At 37.1% G+C, this 18,448-nt stretch overlaps 2 protein-coding genes across 2 annotated transcripts; both read left to right on the top strand.

Annotated features, from left to right (window-relative positions):
* The first annotated feature begins 332 nt into the window (after positions 1–332).
* On the top strand, positions 333–6,031 carry LOC135721170 (uncharacterized). The gene is made up of 4 exons (XM_065243357.2): positions 333–510; positions 939–1,259; positions 5,040–5,327; positions 5,516–6,031. The coding sequence occupies exons 1-4, from the start codon at positions 474–476 to the stop codon at positions 5,692–5,694; spliced, it is 825 nt and encodes a 274-aa protein (XP_065099429.1). The 5' UTR covers positions 333–473; the 3' UTR covers positions 5,695–6,031.
* A 2,960-nt stretch (positions 6,032–8,991) lies between these two features.
* On the top strand, positions 8,992–15,142 carry LOC135721162 (SLAM family member 5-like). The gene is made up of 8 exons (XM_065243347.2): positions 8,992–9,139; positions 9,336–9,656; positions 10,883–11,179; positions 13,214–13,329; positions 13,688–13,729; positions 13,847–13,888; positions 14,002–14,034; positions 14,156–15,142. The coding sequence occupies exons 1-8, from the start codon at positions 9,088–9,090 to the stop codon at positions 14,225–14,227; spliced, it is 975 nt and encodes a 324-aa protein (XP_065099419.1). The 5' UTR covers positions 8,992–9,087; the 3' UTR covers positions 14,228–15,142.
* Positions 15,143–18,448: the final 3,306 nt, after the last annotated feature.

The raw sequence follows: 18,448 nt of genomic DNA, 5'->3' as shown, positions 1-18,448 counted from the left end.
CCATATAATATAATGCTCAAGTCACTTAAATAAACCAGGCTTGGTGACGTGTGCACCCTGCATATGCGCCCTCTGGAGGCTGCAGCCTTCAAACGGCCACCTTCTTCTATGCGTGTTTAATGGCGGTTGGAAAACTTTAAGGCGCATTACCGCCACCTACTGATTAGGAGTATTGGTCAGAAGGTCCTATATTTATCTCATATCCTTTAAACATTTGGTGAAGCAGCACTTCCACCGCCTGCTGGAGGGAATGAGAAACTTCACCTCGTCTGCTGACACACATATAGAAATATACTGACAAACTGTCAATGTAATGTGAGTGATTAAACGAACTTGAGAGTTGATCCGATTCACATCACATTATATTTACTCGTCAGAGAAGAAGAAAAGGCGCATCAGACTCTCAGGATCAAATTATTGTAATATTTCTCTGCAGTTAATATTTGGATCTGTTCTGAGAACTGCTGAAGAAAATGTTTCATGTTATTTTGTTTTGTTTGTGCCTGTTTGGTAAGTTTTACGTGTAGGCTACAATACAGTTTATTTCTTTAGTACTTTTCGGTTTACAATCAATGATGTCACAACCTTTATGAAAATTAACAATGGTTTTACTACAAATATAAAAATAATTCATAAGGTTTTTTAGCGTTGTGTTTTATGATGTCATGTGTTTTGTCTTTATACTTTAATATCTGATGATGATCAATGATCACAAATCAATAATCTGATCTTCTCCAATAAAAACTTTACACTTGAAGTATGAATATTACAAACCGAATTACAGATCAGTTTGTTCTTTATTCATTTTCATGCTTTTTTATATACTGTTTATATAGTGTTTACAAATGCATGCAAATATATAGTTATAGTAAATGATTCATTTAAATGAATGCAGATGGCTACAGGAATGTTTGTAATACTTGATGTTTATGTTTCAGTTGTGTTTGGTAGTGAGTCTAGGTTAGTGATGGAGGGAGAATCTGTCACTTTATCTGTCAGTCTCACTGAAACACAAAGAAAAGAGGGAATCTCCTGGAAGTTTGGACATCGGGAAATCACCATAGCTGAAATTGAAGTTGGTGACAATAACATCCGTTTATATGAAGATAGAGCTGATGGGAGGTTAAAAGGCAGACTGAAGCTGGATCACAGTGGATCTCTCACCATCACAAACACCAGAACCACAGACAATGGACTTTATAAAGTGACCCAAACCAGCACAGACAAACAACTCAGTGTATTCAACATTAATGTCTATGGTGAGTAAAGAAGAAGTGGTGAATATCTTAATACAGGTGTCAGTAAGGTATCAACTTATAATGTGTGAATGAACTAAACCACTAGAGGCACTAGAGGTATAATGTGTAACTTTAAGAAGGATCTCTTAACAGAAATGCTTAGCTACTTATGGCGACAACCCAGCTAACAGAAAAAAGTTCTAAGAACGTTCCCTGAAAGTTTTTAACGTTCCCAAAAACGTTCTGCCAACGTTAAAAGTGTCCAGTTTTCTTGACGTTCTAAGAACGTTTTTGTGTTGTCTCAACGTTAGAGGAATGTTACATTTTACCATTTTTAAACGTTATGACAATGTCATGTTTTAATGTTCACAGTCACACAATGTTTAAAACAACAACTTTTTATTATATTGACTTCTTTGATTGTTATGTAAATGATAGAGAAACATTGCATTTTATTATATTAATTTTTTATATTTATATTATTTTATTATATTTATTATATATTATATATTTATTATATATTATATATCTATTATATGTAAGTTTAGATGTTGATGTTTTGTTTCATTTTAAGTCACCATTATTGTGATTAGTGTTCGTTTTAGTTGGGCTCTTGAGCCTTGTCTTTTGCTTGCTAGTTTTATCCCTGGTTGTGTTAACTTTTTGTTAATACACCACATTTGTTATGAACATGTTAAAGTCGCAATGAAATTGAAATGAAAAACTATATATATTTTTTAATATTGTGGTATTATTAACAAATGACTTATCTGTGAGCTTCATTATTTTTTAAAAATTCGTGTGTGTTCATAATCTTTAATCAAAAATGCAAATCTCCTCCCCTCCTCAAAACGATCTCTCTTCACTTCCGGTCAAAAGTATGGCAGGTGGGCGGGGTCCGAGAGAAGATCGCAGCGATTAGCAATTAGCAACACGACCCAACTTCAAACGATCCAATCAGATCTCGATGGACAAATTTAAATCCAGCCCTGCCTTATTTCATCTCAAAAGCCGTTTCATTCGGATATACGTCACCACAGGGAAAACAAGGCAATCGCTACTTCCGTTTCATGGCGACTTTAAGTTAGTAGTGTAATTCTGTGGTGTGGTGGTTGGTACATAATGGTAAAAAAACATTCCGAATTAATTTACTAATCAAAAGTTTATTTTCTGTCAATAATGTAAATGAGGTCCAGCACTTTCAGAGCAGTTTGTCATTAAGGAGTTTAAGAAAATTTGGACAAAAAATATCTGCTGTATAAATGGGACGCACAAACATCAAGAATCAGAGTATGAATCTCAACCATGGTGACAAAGAAAATTGGAAAAAAAAATCCTTATTTAACCATGCTGCAGTGCATGCTGGGAGTCCTGAATGAGATTTGTAATTTGTTGATACCCAGCATGCATTGCAGCATTAAGTTTTTCATTTAATTGTCACCATGGTTGAGATTCATAGTCTGATTCTTGATGTTTGTACGTCCCAATTAAATAGCGGATATTTTTTGTCCAAAGTTTCAAAAACTCTTTAAGGACAAACTGCTGTGAAAGTGCTGGCTCTCATTTACATTATTGACAGAAAATAAACTTTTGATTAGTAAATTAATTAGGAATGATTTTTTACCATTATGTACCAACCACCACACCACAGAATTACACTACTAACTTAACATGTTCATAACAAATGTGGTGTATTAACAAAAAGTTAACACAACCAAGGAAAAACTAGCAAGAAAAAGACAAGGCTCAAGAGCCCAACTAAAACGAACACTAATCACAATAATGGTGACTTAAAATTAAACAAAACATCAACATCTAAACTTACATATAATAGATATATAATATATAATAAATATATAATATATAATAAATATAATAAAATAATATAAATATAACAAATAAATATAATAAAATTCAATGTTTCTCTATCATTTATATAACAATCAAAGAAGTCAATATAATAAACAGTTGTTGTTTTAAACATTGTGTGACTGTGAACATTAAAACATGACATTGTCATAACGTTTAAAAATGGTAAAATGTAACATTCCTCTAACGTTGAGACAACACAAAAACGTTCTTAGAACGTCAAGAAAACTGGACACTTTTAACGTTGGCAGAAAGTTTTTGGGAACGTTAAAAACTTTCAGGGAACGTTCTTAGAACTTTTTTCTGTTAGCTGGGAATGACCATTATCGACCAGATGTCCTGATGCACGACAAAGTAAAAAAAGTTTAACTTGAACTAAACCCTAAACCAACTTTTTTAGTTAATGATCTGTAAGAATGATGCTTTATTAGTGCTGTTATTTGATTTTAGTAATAATTTTAATTGGTCATAAATTCTTATTTTCGGTTAACGGTTAAACGGTCAATGTGAACATCCCTAACGTAAGCAGGTTCAAGCTCACCACGCCCTTGTTATGATCTCAACACACACTTGGTACGAGCTTAGTTCGTCCCCTCTATCTCCGTTGGGGTCTGCCCACTTTTCTTGCATTTTTCAAATATTGCAGTGGGTGGAGTCAGGCTCTGACCAGGGGTTTAGTTACGCTTTAATGATGAGCAACTTTGAGGAGCGACTACCAATAATAGCAAAGCAGTGGAGTTTATGTCATCTGTTTCTCATCAGTAACTGAAATGGATGTTACTCATTTGTTTATGACAAACAGATTTAGAAACGCCTCCTAACGACCTGACGAGCGACATACAGCGACAAAGGCCCTGTCCCAAATGGTGCACTTCATGTGGACTTTCGGTCTCACTGCTTCAAATTACGCATGCTTGCTTAGTCTACGAGTCCGTAGGGTGTCCCATCTGTCATTTTTACACTCCGAAGTGTTCTCATCAGCGCCCCTTTTGAACCCTTGATGTGGCCTTCGGCGAAGCCCACACTGCAGCAGGCTTCGCGCACTTTACCAACCCAGAAGTCCTTGCGAAACAGCAATCAGACAACGGAAGAGAGGAGTTCACATTAATGGGCAAATTCTTTTCCTATTTCCGCCGTGACGCTTGAGTCTGTCCCAAAATATGACTCTGGTGCACCCACCTCCGGCGCTCCCTCCACCCTCGTTTTTTATGACCTTCCCTCGCTAACCTCCCGCAGTCTCGTTTAATCGGATGTACGTCATTGCTTACGTTGTACGAGTGCCAATACTGCTGAAACACTTGAAGTGGGTTCAAATGGATCGCCCTAAGCCCTTGATCACATGGAAAGTGGAGACCGCCCCCTCCATCATTTGAACTGTTCAAAGCATGTTGCATTGTGGGATATGGAGCTGCATGAAGTGTACATATGAAGTAGACTCGCTACATCTGTCAAAATCGAGGGAGCGAGGGTCTGTCCATTGAAACTTCTCTCGTCCACTTGACGAAGTGGAACGCTCTTCAAAATGGCGAAAGGGATTCTCCTGAGGGGAAGTGTTTAGGGAAAAACTGGAGTGGAACGCACCCCTGGACTTGCATCAAGGGTCCCTAGGGTCTGCACTACATGATGTCATCAAAGTGTGGACTTTGAGGAGGTCCTCTAGTCCAGAGTGTGCCATTTGGGACAGGGCCAGAGTCGCTTGTATGTGTACAAGGCATTAGAGGCGGTTCACATTCGCATCTTTTGTCCGCGCAAAAACATTATTTTGAATTTAAGCATATGGCAAGCGCGAAATGGAGAGGCTTTAGACGTGAAAAGTAGACCTCCCCTAAAAGTAGTGTAAAAAAATTAAATCAACTATTGTTTTGAATTCAGGTAAATCAAAATGTTAAGGCAATCAGGTAATTTACATTTTATTGATTTATTATTTTCCAGCTCGTCTGCCCATTCCTGACATCAGCAAAGTTTTTTCACAAAATCCATCAGAAAGATCATCATCATCAAATTGTTCCTTATTGTGTTCAGTGTTGAATGTGAGAGATGTGAGTCTGTCCTGGTACAAAGGAAACAGTTTATTGTCCAGCATCAGTGTGTCTGATCTCAACAAAAGCAGCATCTCTCTTCATCTGAAGTGTCTGGATGATTCTTACAGCTGTGTGGTGAACAATCCCATCAGTAATAAAACTCAACATCTCAATACTGATCTCTGTCAGCCATGTTCAGGTGATGAGTTCATGTATTGTTTTAAATAAACATTTTTGTAATTCCTTTAGTGGTGCTGACACATTTTAAAATAGACATTTTAGACACATTGTACACAAACACTATTAAACTTTAGACCCCTAAACGTCATTTGTGGATAAAGGGTAACATGGTCTGTCTAGTTTCACTGTTGCTCATATCTCTCTTAGGAACCCACGGCTGTGCGTGTGGTTTTACTGAAGTTGTGATCCGATTGGTGGTCTCTGTTCTGGTGGGCATGGCTGCTGTTGCTGTTCTGGTTTACGAAATCAGAACCAGAGGAGATGAACAGAAGAAGAGGATGAGATCAGGCATACAATTAAACACACTTCATTCAGATGAGCATTAGGTTTTGGTATTGTTTAAGTTCTGCTTATCAGTTCTGGTTCTTATCCGTTTCAGTTCCAGTTTTGTCAAAAATCAAGATAATAAAATGTAATTCTGCCCACTTATTGACTGTTTTGTGAAGTAATGCATTTTTGAGCACTGTTTTGAAAAACTAATACTGTATATGGTTAGGATTTACCCAAAATATCATGCTTGAACCATGTTTACTGTTGTAAGGCACTTTTAAATTCATGATTAGCCTTTTGTGGTTTAACTACAAAGAGGTTTAACTGTGGTTACCATGGTGAGGCTATAGTTAAGTTGTGGCTAGTACTATGGTTTACTACAAATACCATGTTTAAACTTTTTTTTTAGGCTAGCATATAATTGATTTTGCTTTTTTTAGTGCTTTTTTGTTCTGAAATGTATTTTAATGTATGTTTTTTGTACAATGTATGTTATTTATATGTTTCTGTGAAGTCCTTAGATATACAACCTTTAAGGTGCTATAAAATAAAGTTTATTATTATTTTTTTATTATTATTATTATAAAACTTTCTTGTGTAATTATTTTTCGTAAGTCCTGTTTTAGTTTCTTTATTACTTTTTAATGCTTAAAACAATGTATTATGTAGTTTTGTTATTGTGTAAATGGCATGGACTGGGGCTAAAAAACAGCCCTGGACTTGTTATATTTGCTGTATAAAAAGGCTGTGAAATAATGAAAATTATTAATTTTGTCTGTAAAGCTTTTACAAACAACCACCAGGTCTTTGCCAATTCCACAATACTAAACACAAATATGAAAGACATTGAAAAACTGCACTCTGATGGAAGACAGACAGAAAGTGCAAATTAGGATTTTTTTGGTTAAACTTATATTTGGTCAATTATTTAGCCCCCTTTCTGGTATAATAGCACGTTTAGAGTGGTAGCAATGCATGCCTGATATTTACCCGTTTAATTCAATACCTTAGTCTTCATTGTAGCAGAAAATGTGAGCTCACTACAACCTCTTATATACAACAAAGTCAATGAAAGAAATGAAAACCAATGCAATACGATGAATGTCCACCCACAGACTGTTTTAAATGGGGTTGGATACATATTTTTTTGCTTTGGTGTGTGTGATTTTGGTTAGATGACAGTTGTAGGTTACAGTTTGACAAGAGTTTACACTGTTCAATCGCACCCGCACACACACACACACACACACACACACACACATCAAGTCTCTCTCTAACACTAGTTAGACATACGCGTTACGTTAATTTTCACGCACACAAGTTTTATGTTTTATTTATTTTTATTTTGTGTATATTATCCCAGCAAACATGTCCCACTGCGGGCAAAAAATTGGGCTGCCCCTGTGGGCCCCAATACTGCCGTGAAATGCGGGACACGTGTGGGCCCCACATTATGGGGCCACAATGGGGCACCAGTGGGACAGCCCAACGTGTGGGCTGGGTGTGGGCAAAAAATTGTGCCCCGCATTTCACGCCGGTAGCCGGCCCACAGTGGGACAGCCCAAAGTTTGGGCTAGTTGTGGGCAAAGTGTGGGCTAACTGGGCAAAGTGTGGGCTGACTGTGGGCACATTGGGAAAAGTGTGGGCTTACTGTGGACACATTGGGCAATAGACATCAAAAGGAAATTATCTGTAAGATGATAAAAACCAATGATAATTATTTGAATAATTTCATAATAATTATAGTTATTTTAATAATTAAAATATTTAAACAAATATTATTACTATGATTAATGGCAAAATAATGTGGGCTAGCTAGAAAATATGGGGCGTGTGTTGGCCCACAAAAAACCTCATGGCCCCCAAAATGGCAAAGTCATAAGGTGCCCGCATGGGTTAGCCCATGTGGGCCTTGTTTGGGTTTTTCTGTGGGCAAGCCCACAGTGGGTTGCCCCACAAAAAACCCTCATGGGGCCTAAAAGGGCAAAGTCATAGGGGCCCGCATGGGCTAGCCCATATGGGCCCTGTTTGGGTTTTTCTGTGGGCAAGCCCACAGTGGGTTGGCCCACAAAAAACCCTCATGGGGCCCAAAAGGGCAAAGTCATAGGGGGCCCGCATAGGCTAGCCCATTTGGGGCCTGTGTGGGTTTACTGTGTAAACCCATATAGGGCCCCCAAAGGGCAAACTACTGTGGGCCCCACATGGTCTAACCCGCATGGGGCCCATTTGGGGTTTGGTGTGGGTTTGCCCTGCCCACACTGTCCCACAGTACACCCACAATGGGCCCGCACGGGCATGCTTACAGGGATATTATATGTTACGTGTCCTGCTAATACTGACACTTACAGGACCTCTTGCTGATGAGAAGTTAACTCTGTCTGTCCCTCATCATGACCAGGCTGTGGACCAATCACGGCTAGTAGGCCGACTCTTCTCATTTTTTACACGTAGCAGCATATAATTGATTGCTGTTGGCTGTTCATTTTGAGTTATTAGACTTTTTTTGCCGACGGCCCTCCGTTGAACAGCCGTTCTGGACTTTTCCAGTACGCACAGATTGCCAATCCGTCCCTGGGCGTTTCAGACAACTTGGCTGCAGCCTCCGGATTTCACTTTGTAGGCTTTATACATCATCAAGATGTTTTATTTCAGAATATTAACAAGTATAAAGTTGACTATTATAAAATGTTGTAATATGATTTAGCATAATGCTCAGTTAACTTAAATAAACCACCAGGCTTAATGACGTATGCAGCCTGCATTGTGACCTTCGGAGGATGCGATTGAGAAACTGCATTCAGTATGTCTGTGTGGAGTTTAGATTTTTATGTTAGTGATCTTGTTTGTGCTTGTCTTTTGACTTTTGTCTGAAGTCTATTGTTATTCTGAACATGATAATAAAACATTCAAAACATAAAACAATTATAGTTATCACGTGATATTGATTGTATCTGGTCTTCCGAATTTTAATCTTTTGTGTTTATTTGTGAGATGTTGTCAAGAATAAAAAACTGTGTAGTGTCATAGCCTATGTTTAATTATAACATAAGTGTGAACTGGTGTCACTTTTAGAATGACACAGAGCAAATGAGTAAGTGGACCGTTTAATGTAAACAAATAAAAATGCTACAAAATATTTTACCCAACAGCATCATGCATACTACAAACAGTTTAATAAATGCACCTAAACATTTAGTTTTGTTTATTTTTCTTTTTGTGTGCCCTCTCGGGTGAATGTTTTGAAAAGATTTTACCTTTGCCACCATCACAACGAAATGGTTTGTGGTTGCTGAATGCAGAATCGTGCACCCGCTCATTTTTGCATGTCATCATTTCCTCGTACACGTCCATATCTGTCGTTTCATTATTAAACTCTCATCGGAGATTTGAAAACTATTAAGACACGATTAGTAGAACATTTCTGGGGATATTTTTGTGTGTTGTGCAAGATGATGAAGAAAATGTTTGTTGTGATTTTGAACTGTTTCTGGAGTCTATCTGGTAATCGGGTATTTTTAAATCTTTAGTTACATCCGTCTGTTATATTATTTTAAATGTTAATAACAATCACAAATCAATCATTCTGATCTCTTATAAACACATTATACTTATCTTTTTAGCAGCATATGCCCATTTGCGTGAAAATAAGTTATTTTATGAATACATTTTATTAATTACAAACTATTTGTAAATCCAGGTGTGGCTGGTAGTGAGTCGAGGTCAGTGATGGAGGGAGATTCTGTCACTTTATCAGTCAGTCTCACTGAAACACAGAGAAAAGAGGGAATCTCCTGGAAGTTTGGACCTCGGGATGTCACCATAGCTGAAATTGAGGTTGGTGACAATAACATCCGTCCATATGAAGATAGAGCTGATGGAAGATTCAAAGGCAGAGTGAAGCTGGATCACAGTGGATCTCTCACCATCACAAACACCAAAACCACAGACTCTGGACTTTATAAAGTGAGCCAAACCAGCTCAGACAAACAACTCAGTGTATTCAACATTAATGTCTATGGTGAGTAAAGGAGAAGTTGTGAATATCTAATACAGTGGGTTTACCTTCTTACTATCAGTGCTTGTATTGTAATTTTGTTGTTAATGTCAGGATCTGAACTCAATCATTGGGTTTGTCTCTTGTTTTATGAGCTCATTGCTCTTGAGTGTCTTGGGGGCTTATAGTCCACTTCTAAATGTGTTTGCAGGCCCTGATTGGCCATCGGGAGGACCGGGAGAATTTGAGGGCCGGTGTTATCATGTTTGAAGGTTGCTGTCTATGCTCACTGCTGAAAAAACGGCATAGACCAGCATAATTCCCATGCTGGTTTGGTGCTGGTTTGCTGGTGACCACCAGCTAAACCAGCACCAAAACACAACATATGCTGGTCTTGCTGGTTTTTCCAGCAGGGATGCCAGCACTCACAATATTATCCAGCATCACTTGCGTAATTTGCTGGTGGTCGCGCACAACAAAATTAACGTCTAAAACACATGGAAAACGTAGGACACGCCGCTTTCTTCTGGTTTTTTAAAGCGCTCGCCTGTGAGTTTTGTTTAAGACGCGTCTATATTTGAGTGAGCTTGCTGCACGTCTACATTAAAAAAAACTTGGGCGCTTGACACGAACAGTCCCTAAAAGAAAAATAATATATTTTTTATCTGAGTCATATGTAACAAAGAATCACAATGAATCATCTATAAATCGTCTATTGCGAGAGTAAAATCTATTTGATGCAAAACTCATTCATATGAATATGATTTTTACTCAAGTAAAACAAAAATTTAAAAGCCCATTATGTATTTGTTCTTTTTTGGCATACCTTACGTTATTTGGCAATATGATCTAAGTACTAAAAATTAAGATAAGGATTTTGATTTTCCCGTCTGTTCCCCTGCATACTTGATAAATATTGTTTGTATATTGTATATCAGGGATTTCCAAACTTTTTAAACCCAACCAACGTTTTTAAAAATAGAAATATAGGAGAAAACACAAACACATTTCTTCCCTGTTAGTAATTTAATTAAATAATATTAAAATAACTTATGGTATAGGGCTGCATGATTATGGCACCAATCATAATTGTTTAGGCCCTGTTTGTAAGGGTTTTAATTAATTTTGCCCCATCATGTTTTAACTTCTTTGCCTTTATCTCAAAAAAGTACTGTTTGGGTTCTTTCTGTATTTGTGACAAAACTAAACCTCTTATGCACTGTAAACTTTATTTATTTTTATGATTCCAGCTCCTCTTCCGGTTCCTGTCATCACAAACGCCTCTCCAGAAAACACTTCATCATCAGAAAGATCAAACTGTTCATTGTTGTGTTCAGTGTTGAATGGGAGAGGTGTAACTCTCTCTTGGTACAAAGGAAAGAGTTTATTGTTTAACATCAGTGAGTCTAATCTCAACATCAGCAACATCTCTCTACCTCTGGAGGTTGAATATCAGGATACAAACACATACAGCTGTGTGGCCCAACATCCTTTAAGCAACCAGACTCAAGATTACTGCCTTACTGATCTCTGTCAGCAGTGTTCAGGTACAACAGCTGTCTTTATTTGTATTTATTCTGATCTAAGGTCAGACTGATAGATTCATCTTTGAATGATCTTTAATCCCAGATTCACTTATGGTAAAAATATTCAATTATCTGGTTACAGTCGGTAATGATGTTCACTGGTCACATGTCTGAGATCAGATTTGGTTGGGGTAATGATATTCACTGGTCACAGATCTGAGATTAGATTTGGTTACGGTAATGATGTTCACTGGTCACAGGTCTGAGATCAGATTCGGTTACGGTATTGATGTTCACTGGTCACAGGTCTGAGATCTGATTCGGTTACGGTAATGATGTTCACTGGTCACAGGTCTGAGATCAGATTCGGTTACGGTAATGATGTTCACTGGTCACAGGTCTGAGATCAGATTCGGTTACGGTAATGATGTTCACTGGTCACAGGTCTGAGATCAGATTCGGTTACGGTAATGACGTTCACTGGTCACAGGTCTGAGATCAGATTTGGTTACGGTAATGATGGTCACAGGTCTGAGATCAGATTCGGTTACGGTAATGATGTTCACTCGTCACAGGTCTGAGATCAGATTTGGTTAAGGTAAGGATGTTCACTGGTCACAGGTCTGAGATCACATTCGATTACGGTAAAGATGTTCACTGGTCACAGGTCTGAGATCAGATTCGGTTACGGTAATGATGTTCACTGGTCACAGATCTAAAAACAGATTCGGTTACAGTAATGATGTTCACTGGTCACAGATCTGAGATCAGATTCGGTTACGGTAATGATGTTCACTGGTCACAGGTCTGAGATCAGATTCGGTTACGGTAATGATGTTCACTGGTCACAGGTCTGAGATCAGATTTGGTTATGGTAATGATGTTCACTGGTCACAGGTCTGAGATCAGATTAGATTACGGTAATGATAATCACTGGTCACAGGTCTGAGATCAGATTCGGTTACGGTAATGATGTTCACTGGTCACAGGTCTGAGATCAGATTCGGTTACGGTAATGACGTTCACTGGTCACAGGTCTGAGATCAGATTTGGTTACGGTAATGATGTTCACTGGTCACAGATCTAAAAACAGATTCGGTTACAGTAATGATGTTCACTGGTCACAGATCTGAGATCAGATTCGGTTACGGTAATGATGTTCACTGGTCACAGGTCTGAGATCAGATTCGGTTACGGTAATGATGTTCACTGGTCACAGGTCTGAGATCAGATTCGGTTATGGTAATGATGTTCACTGGTCACAGGTCTGAGATCAGATTAGATTACGGTAATGATAATCACTGGTCACAAGTCTGAGATCAGATTTGGTTACGGTAATGATGTTCACTGGTCACAGGTCTGAGATCACATTCGATTATGGTAAAGATGTTCACTGGTCACAGGTCTGAGATCAGATTCGGTTACGGTAATGATGTTCACTGGTCACAGATCTAAGATCAAATTCGGTTACGGTACTGATGTTCACTGGTCACAGGTCTGAGATCACATTCGATTATGGTAAAGCTGTTCACTGGTCACAGGTCTGAGATCAGATTCGGTTACGGTAATGATGTTCACTGGTCACAGGTCTGAGATCACATTCGATTATGGTAAAGATGTTCACTGGTCACAGGTCTGAGATCAGATTCGGTTACGGTAATGATGTTCACTGGTCACAGGTCTGAGATCAAATTCGGTTATGGTAATGATGTTCACTGGTCACAGGTCTGAGATCATATTATATTACAGTAATGATAATCACTGGTCACAGGTCTGAGATCAGATTTGCTTACGGTAATGATATTCACAGATCTGAGATCAGATTTGGTTACGGTAATGATATTCACAGATCTGAGATCAGATTCTGTTACAGTAATGATATTCACTGGTCACATTACCGTAACCTAAGACTTAACTGAGTCTGATCTCAGATCTGTGAATATCATTACCGTAACCGAATCTGTGAATATCATTATCGGTTACGGTAATGATATTCACAGATCTGAGATCAGATTCAGTTAAGTCTTAGGTAATGTCTCCTATTATTCATTACAGGTCTCCCTTTCAAATATATTGTTCTCATCTGTTGTGTTGTTGGAGTTCTGATGATTGTAGCTGCAGTTTTGATCTTCTGCATCCGCAGGAAACTCAGAGCTACAGCTAATAAATGTGTAAATATATTTATTTGTTTTTATTAAAAAATGTTATGTTCTATAGAAAGGTAACAACAATTCACATAATTTTCACACAAACAATTTTTTCTACCAACTACCTTCACTCTTCTGATTTGAATGACTTCAATGTTAAATTTTGAGTTTATACAGACAGACTGATAGATAGTTCAAGAACTGTTATAAGTGTTCAAACAGAAAATATAACACAGTACAGCATATAACTGCTAAAACAAACACTGTTAAAGTATCTTGTATTAAACCCATATAACAATACATTTTGAAATGTCTTTTCATAAATGCTCCATACTATTGTTATGTCATTTTAAAGCTTGCGTCTGTGTTTATATCTGTGCAGGAAGACACTGAAGAGGATGATAACAAGTTTACAATCCACAAGGTATCTCGCCTCAAAAACCCATATAACAACATCATTTTGAAATGTATTTTAATAAATGCTTCATACTACTGTTATGTAATCATTTTAAAGCTTGCGTGTGTGTTTATATCTATGCAGGAAGATAATGAAGAGGATGATAACAAGTTTACAACCTATACGGTATCTCGCCTCAGAAACCCATATAACAACATCATTTTGAAATGTATTTTCAAAAATGCTTCATACTACTGCTATGTAATCATTTTAAAGCTTGTGTGTTTATATCTAAGCAGAGAGTTCCTGAAGTTGGTGCTTCAACCTATGAGGTATCTCACAGCCGAAATTCATATAACAACATCATTTTGAAATGTATTTTCATAAATGCTTCATACTATTGGTATGTAATCATGTTAAAACTTGTGTGTTTGTGTGTTTATATCTGTGCAGGGAGACAATGAAGTGGGTGATTCAATATATGAGGTCTCTTCCGAGAGAAACCCATATAACAACATCATTTAGAAATGTTTTTCATAAATGCTCCATACTATTGTTATGTATTCATGTTATTGTGTGTTTATATCTGTGCAGGGAGTCATTAAAGAGGATGATTCAAAATATCTGGTATCTCACCATAGAAACAGATATAACATCATCATTTTGAAATGTATTTTTATAAATGCTCCATACTATATTTATGTAATCATGTTAAAGCTTGTGTGTTTTGTGTGTTTATATCTGTGCAGAGAATTACTGAAGCGGATGATAACCAATATTCAACCTGCAATGATGAACTTAACTACAGCTCTGTTAACCACCTTGAACAGGTCAATTATGTTGACAAGGTTTTCTTTGTTACACAGACTCCCAAGTTCAACTTTAAAAGATAAAATAAATTATGTGTCTTACAGTATTTCAAAAGTTGAGACAGAAGCAGACTGTGACAGATAAGGTTGACACTTTAACAGTCTAAAGTTTGTCTGAAGTATCAGAACTTTACATCCTGTGGAATTCAGTCGGTAGTAGGTTAGTTAAGCCTAGTTTATATGTTTTATTATTAGCTTGGAACTGGTTAAACCACAGACATGGAAAATGTTAAAATCTGCATTGCAGAATGGGAAATATACTCTGCTTCGCGAAATGCTTAAAGTTTGATTATTTTCTTTTATAATATATATGCATGCCTAGCTTAATAACAAAAGCGCTCAAAGGTACTGAGAAACTCAAGAGATGATTTGATGTATTTATGCCCAAATTAGTCAGGGTCTTGAATTTTTCTTTCTGTAACCATGCAGCTACAGTATTAATTTGAAGACTGACCAGAGACTTAACCATGTGGTGAAAACCTCTCACTGATATTTTTGAATGTTTACTTGGAATTTGTTTATTAAACCCTGACTATTTGTAATGGAGATTCATTAAACTTGTTATAAATAAGTTTCAGAGTGTATTCATTTATATAACATTATCTGAACCTGAAAAGGCCTTAACCACAACTAGAATATGGGTGGGACCAATAACATGCATCTATCTATAGCATATTAACGTGTACTTACCCTAGCTAAAGGTCTCGGAGTGAAAATTTCCTAAGAGCTTCATCTTTCCACTCATGTATACATTTGTGCATGAAATTTTTCTCAAACCTAACCTGTATGAGATGATGATGATGACAAAACTGCCAAAATTTGTTTTTTAAGACTGCATCCATGCAAAGGGAATCACAAATACTGTATGCTTATTGTAAAACCATTTTATATCATTTATATCTACTATATATATATCATACTACATCCAAACTGCATATTTAAATTTTAGTCAACAATAAACAAAACTACTTCCAAAACAAAATATAAAAATACTGAAGGGTGTGCACTTGGAGACTAGATTTGGCTGTTGTATAAATAAGAATTGAGTCTACAAAAAAAAAAAGGTTGGATCAACTTAAAAAGTTTCTTCAGTTGGTAACCCCTTAACGTTTTTAAATTGATCCAACTTTTTACAGTGCATGGCTTTACAGTGTGATTTTGGGTTAATGAAATGTGTGTCTGTTAGGAAATTTTGTCAATACAGGCAGGATAAAATACAAGACACAAATTCCCAAAATATACTATAAAACTTCATATTATTGGGTCATATTATGAGATCTTTTTAATAAGTAAAATAAATCTTTGGTGTGCCCAGAGTACGTATGTAAGGTTTAAGCTTAAAATACACCACAAATAATTTATCATAACATGTTAAATTTGCCACTTTAAATTTTCTGTAGGTGCGAGAAAAAATGTGCTTTTTTGGGCGTGTCCTTTTAAATGGAAATAAGCTGATGAAAATACTGATCACCATAATGGTGGTTTGTTGATATTTAAAGGTCACGTTTCTCCTGATCCCATTTTTTAAACCCTAGCTAGTGTGTAATGTTGCTATAATAGCATAAATAATAATAATAATAAATAATAATACAATTTCTAAGTTCTATGCCAAGCGATATATTTTCTTCAACAGAATTCGCCTTTCAAAACCTACAGTGAATGGCCGGTTTGGACTACAGCCCTCTATTTCCTGCTTTAATGACGTCACTAGAACAGTTTTTTGACTAAACTCCGCCCACTGGAATACGTCAGTAGCCAGCTAGGCTAACGCAAGCTAAGCTAACGCAAGCTAGGCTAACGCAAGCTAAGCTAACGCAAGCTAAGCTAACGCAAGCTAGGCTAACGCAAGCTAAGCTAACGCAAGCTAAGCTAACGCAAGCTAAGCTAACGCAAGCTAAGCTGCTATCGAATCACAACACACTAAACAATCTACACAATCAGAACTCGATACGTATTTCTGAAGGAGGGACTTCATAGAACAAAGAAGACATCAGCCCGTTTTGAGGACAGTAAAAACAGAGCTAAGTATTGTGTAAAAAATACCATTTTTTTAACACGTGAAACATGAACACATCTTATATTGCGAAAGTGTAAACACAATCGAAGCTTTAAAAACACAGTAAGTTCATTATGGGGGTATGTACACCAAAGTGCTTAAACACTGAGCATGTCACCTAAGGTTTAGCTTTTTTTTAACTGTGGGTGCTAAAAGTGCAGAGCGTGGAAAAAACACCAACATTTGCCATTTTTTAGTGTGACGCTTCCATTGGAAACCATTAAAAACATACACCAGGCAAAGGTGAAAACACATTGGTGTACACACCCCCTAAGCACACACTTCAATCGTCATGAGGCCACACATACGGATGAGATGTATGACTTGTAATGCACTGTAAGTTGCTATGGATGAAATGACCTTTCAAATGATGTCATGTAAAATGTAATGCAAGCGCTGAAGGAAACTCTGCTTACAGTAGTCTATTGTAATATATTCAATTCCCTGCTTGCCGCAGATTAATAAAAAATAGTGTGGCAAAAACAAAAAATGAATGCAAATGTTGCATGTTTAATATGAATGCACAACAAAATACTTTATCAGACAAAAGGCAGAAGTGCATACTATGTGGCCTTTCATTTTGGATTCAAAATCCTGATGTGGCCTTCAAGTGAAAAAAGTTTGCCCACTACTAATCTAGTCTATTTAAAAATCACTTTTAGCTTAACATAACATCATCTACACTTTAAAGAGCATTATACTTCTAATAACGCAGAGTATTTATGGGAATGAAGTTGCACTTAACCGAAAACTCGCTGGACCTGAAATAATAAACAAAAAGAAGCTGTGAAGACAAAACTGACTGTGACCACAAACCTAAAGACAAAAATAAAGTTGAGATGTTCACTCATCTCAGTTAATGCCATACCCAGATCCTTATTTGATCTTTATCTCACTTTTCATACTAAAACTTATTAAATTCCTTATAGTTATTCTCAAGTTTGCATACATTGCAAAACTACATTGCATTTACATTGCTCCTCAGTGGTATATCATTGCGTTAGCAGCAAAAGAGGCCATGGGTTCGAACCCAGGGAACACATGTTGGTAAAATGTATGCCTTGTAATGCACTGTAGGTCGCTTTGGATAAACACGTCTGCTGAACGCATAAATAAAGTTGATCCTTTGATTGAAGTTTCTAAAAATCAGATTTATGTTTATTTTAATTCATACTGTTTGCATTTAAATATGTGTGCAGAAATCTGCAGAGGATGATGTAGTAGCCTACACCATCACAGTTGAATGTTAAATGTTGGTGTCAACATTGGGTTTAATGCTACGTACACACCAAACGCGAGGCATCGCGTTAGATTACTCGCGGTATTTAACTTCATGTCATGCTAATTTTTCGCTAGAGTTGAATATTTTCGCGTTTGAGGCAAATGCATCATTGGCAACGCCCCACGCGAGGACGCGGCTGATCGCGTCTTTGCATTGACTTTGTATGTAATCTACTCGTGCAAATCATTGGACTCGCGTCTGATGTGAACCCACAGTAACTAAACTAGCTTTAACAACTTAATTATGTTGAACATAACTGTGACTGTAAGTGTTACTGCAGTGTGAATGCAGATTTAACAGATTGTCTTTCGTGACATTGACACATTGACAAATGACGATTTCGAGCCAGATCTAAACCAGATCTGTGCCAAAGCCTGCGGATCTGGTGCTGAAATGACCCGGAGGCGTCTGCTTTCTGGGTTGGGTCCTTTTTATCAATAACACCAATGGTAAAACAACCTACAGTCTTACAATTATCAAAATGTATGAATTATATTTTATTTGCACAGTACAACACATAGTACAAAAATAAATAAAAC

Source organism: Paramisgurnus dabryanus, chromosome 24 (genome assembly GCF_030506205.2).
Source record: "Paramisgurnus dabryanus chromosome 24, PD_genome_1.1, whole genome shotgun sequence".
Lineage (NCBI taxonomy): Eukaryota > Metazoa > Chordata > Actinopteri > Cypriniformes > Cobitidae > Paramisgurnus > Paramisgurnus dabryanus.
Note: the sequence above shows the minus strand (reverse complement) of the source record. Positions and strands in the feature narration are given on the sequence as shown.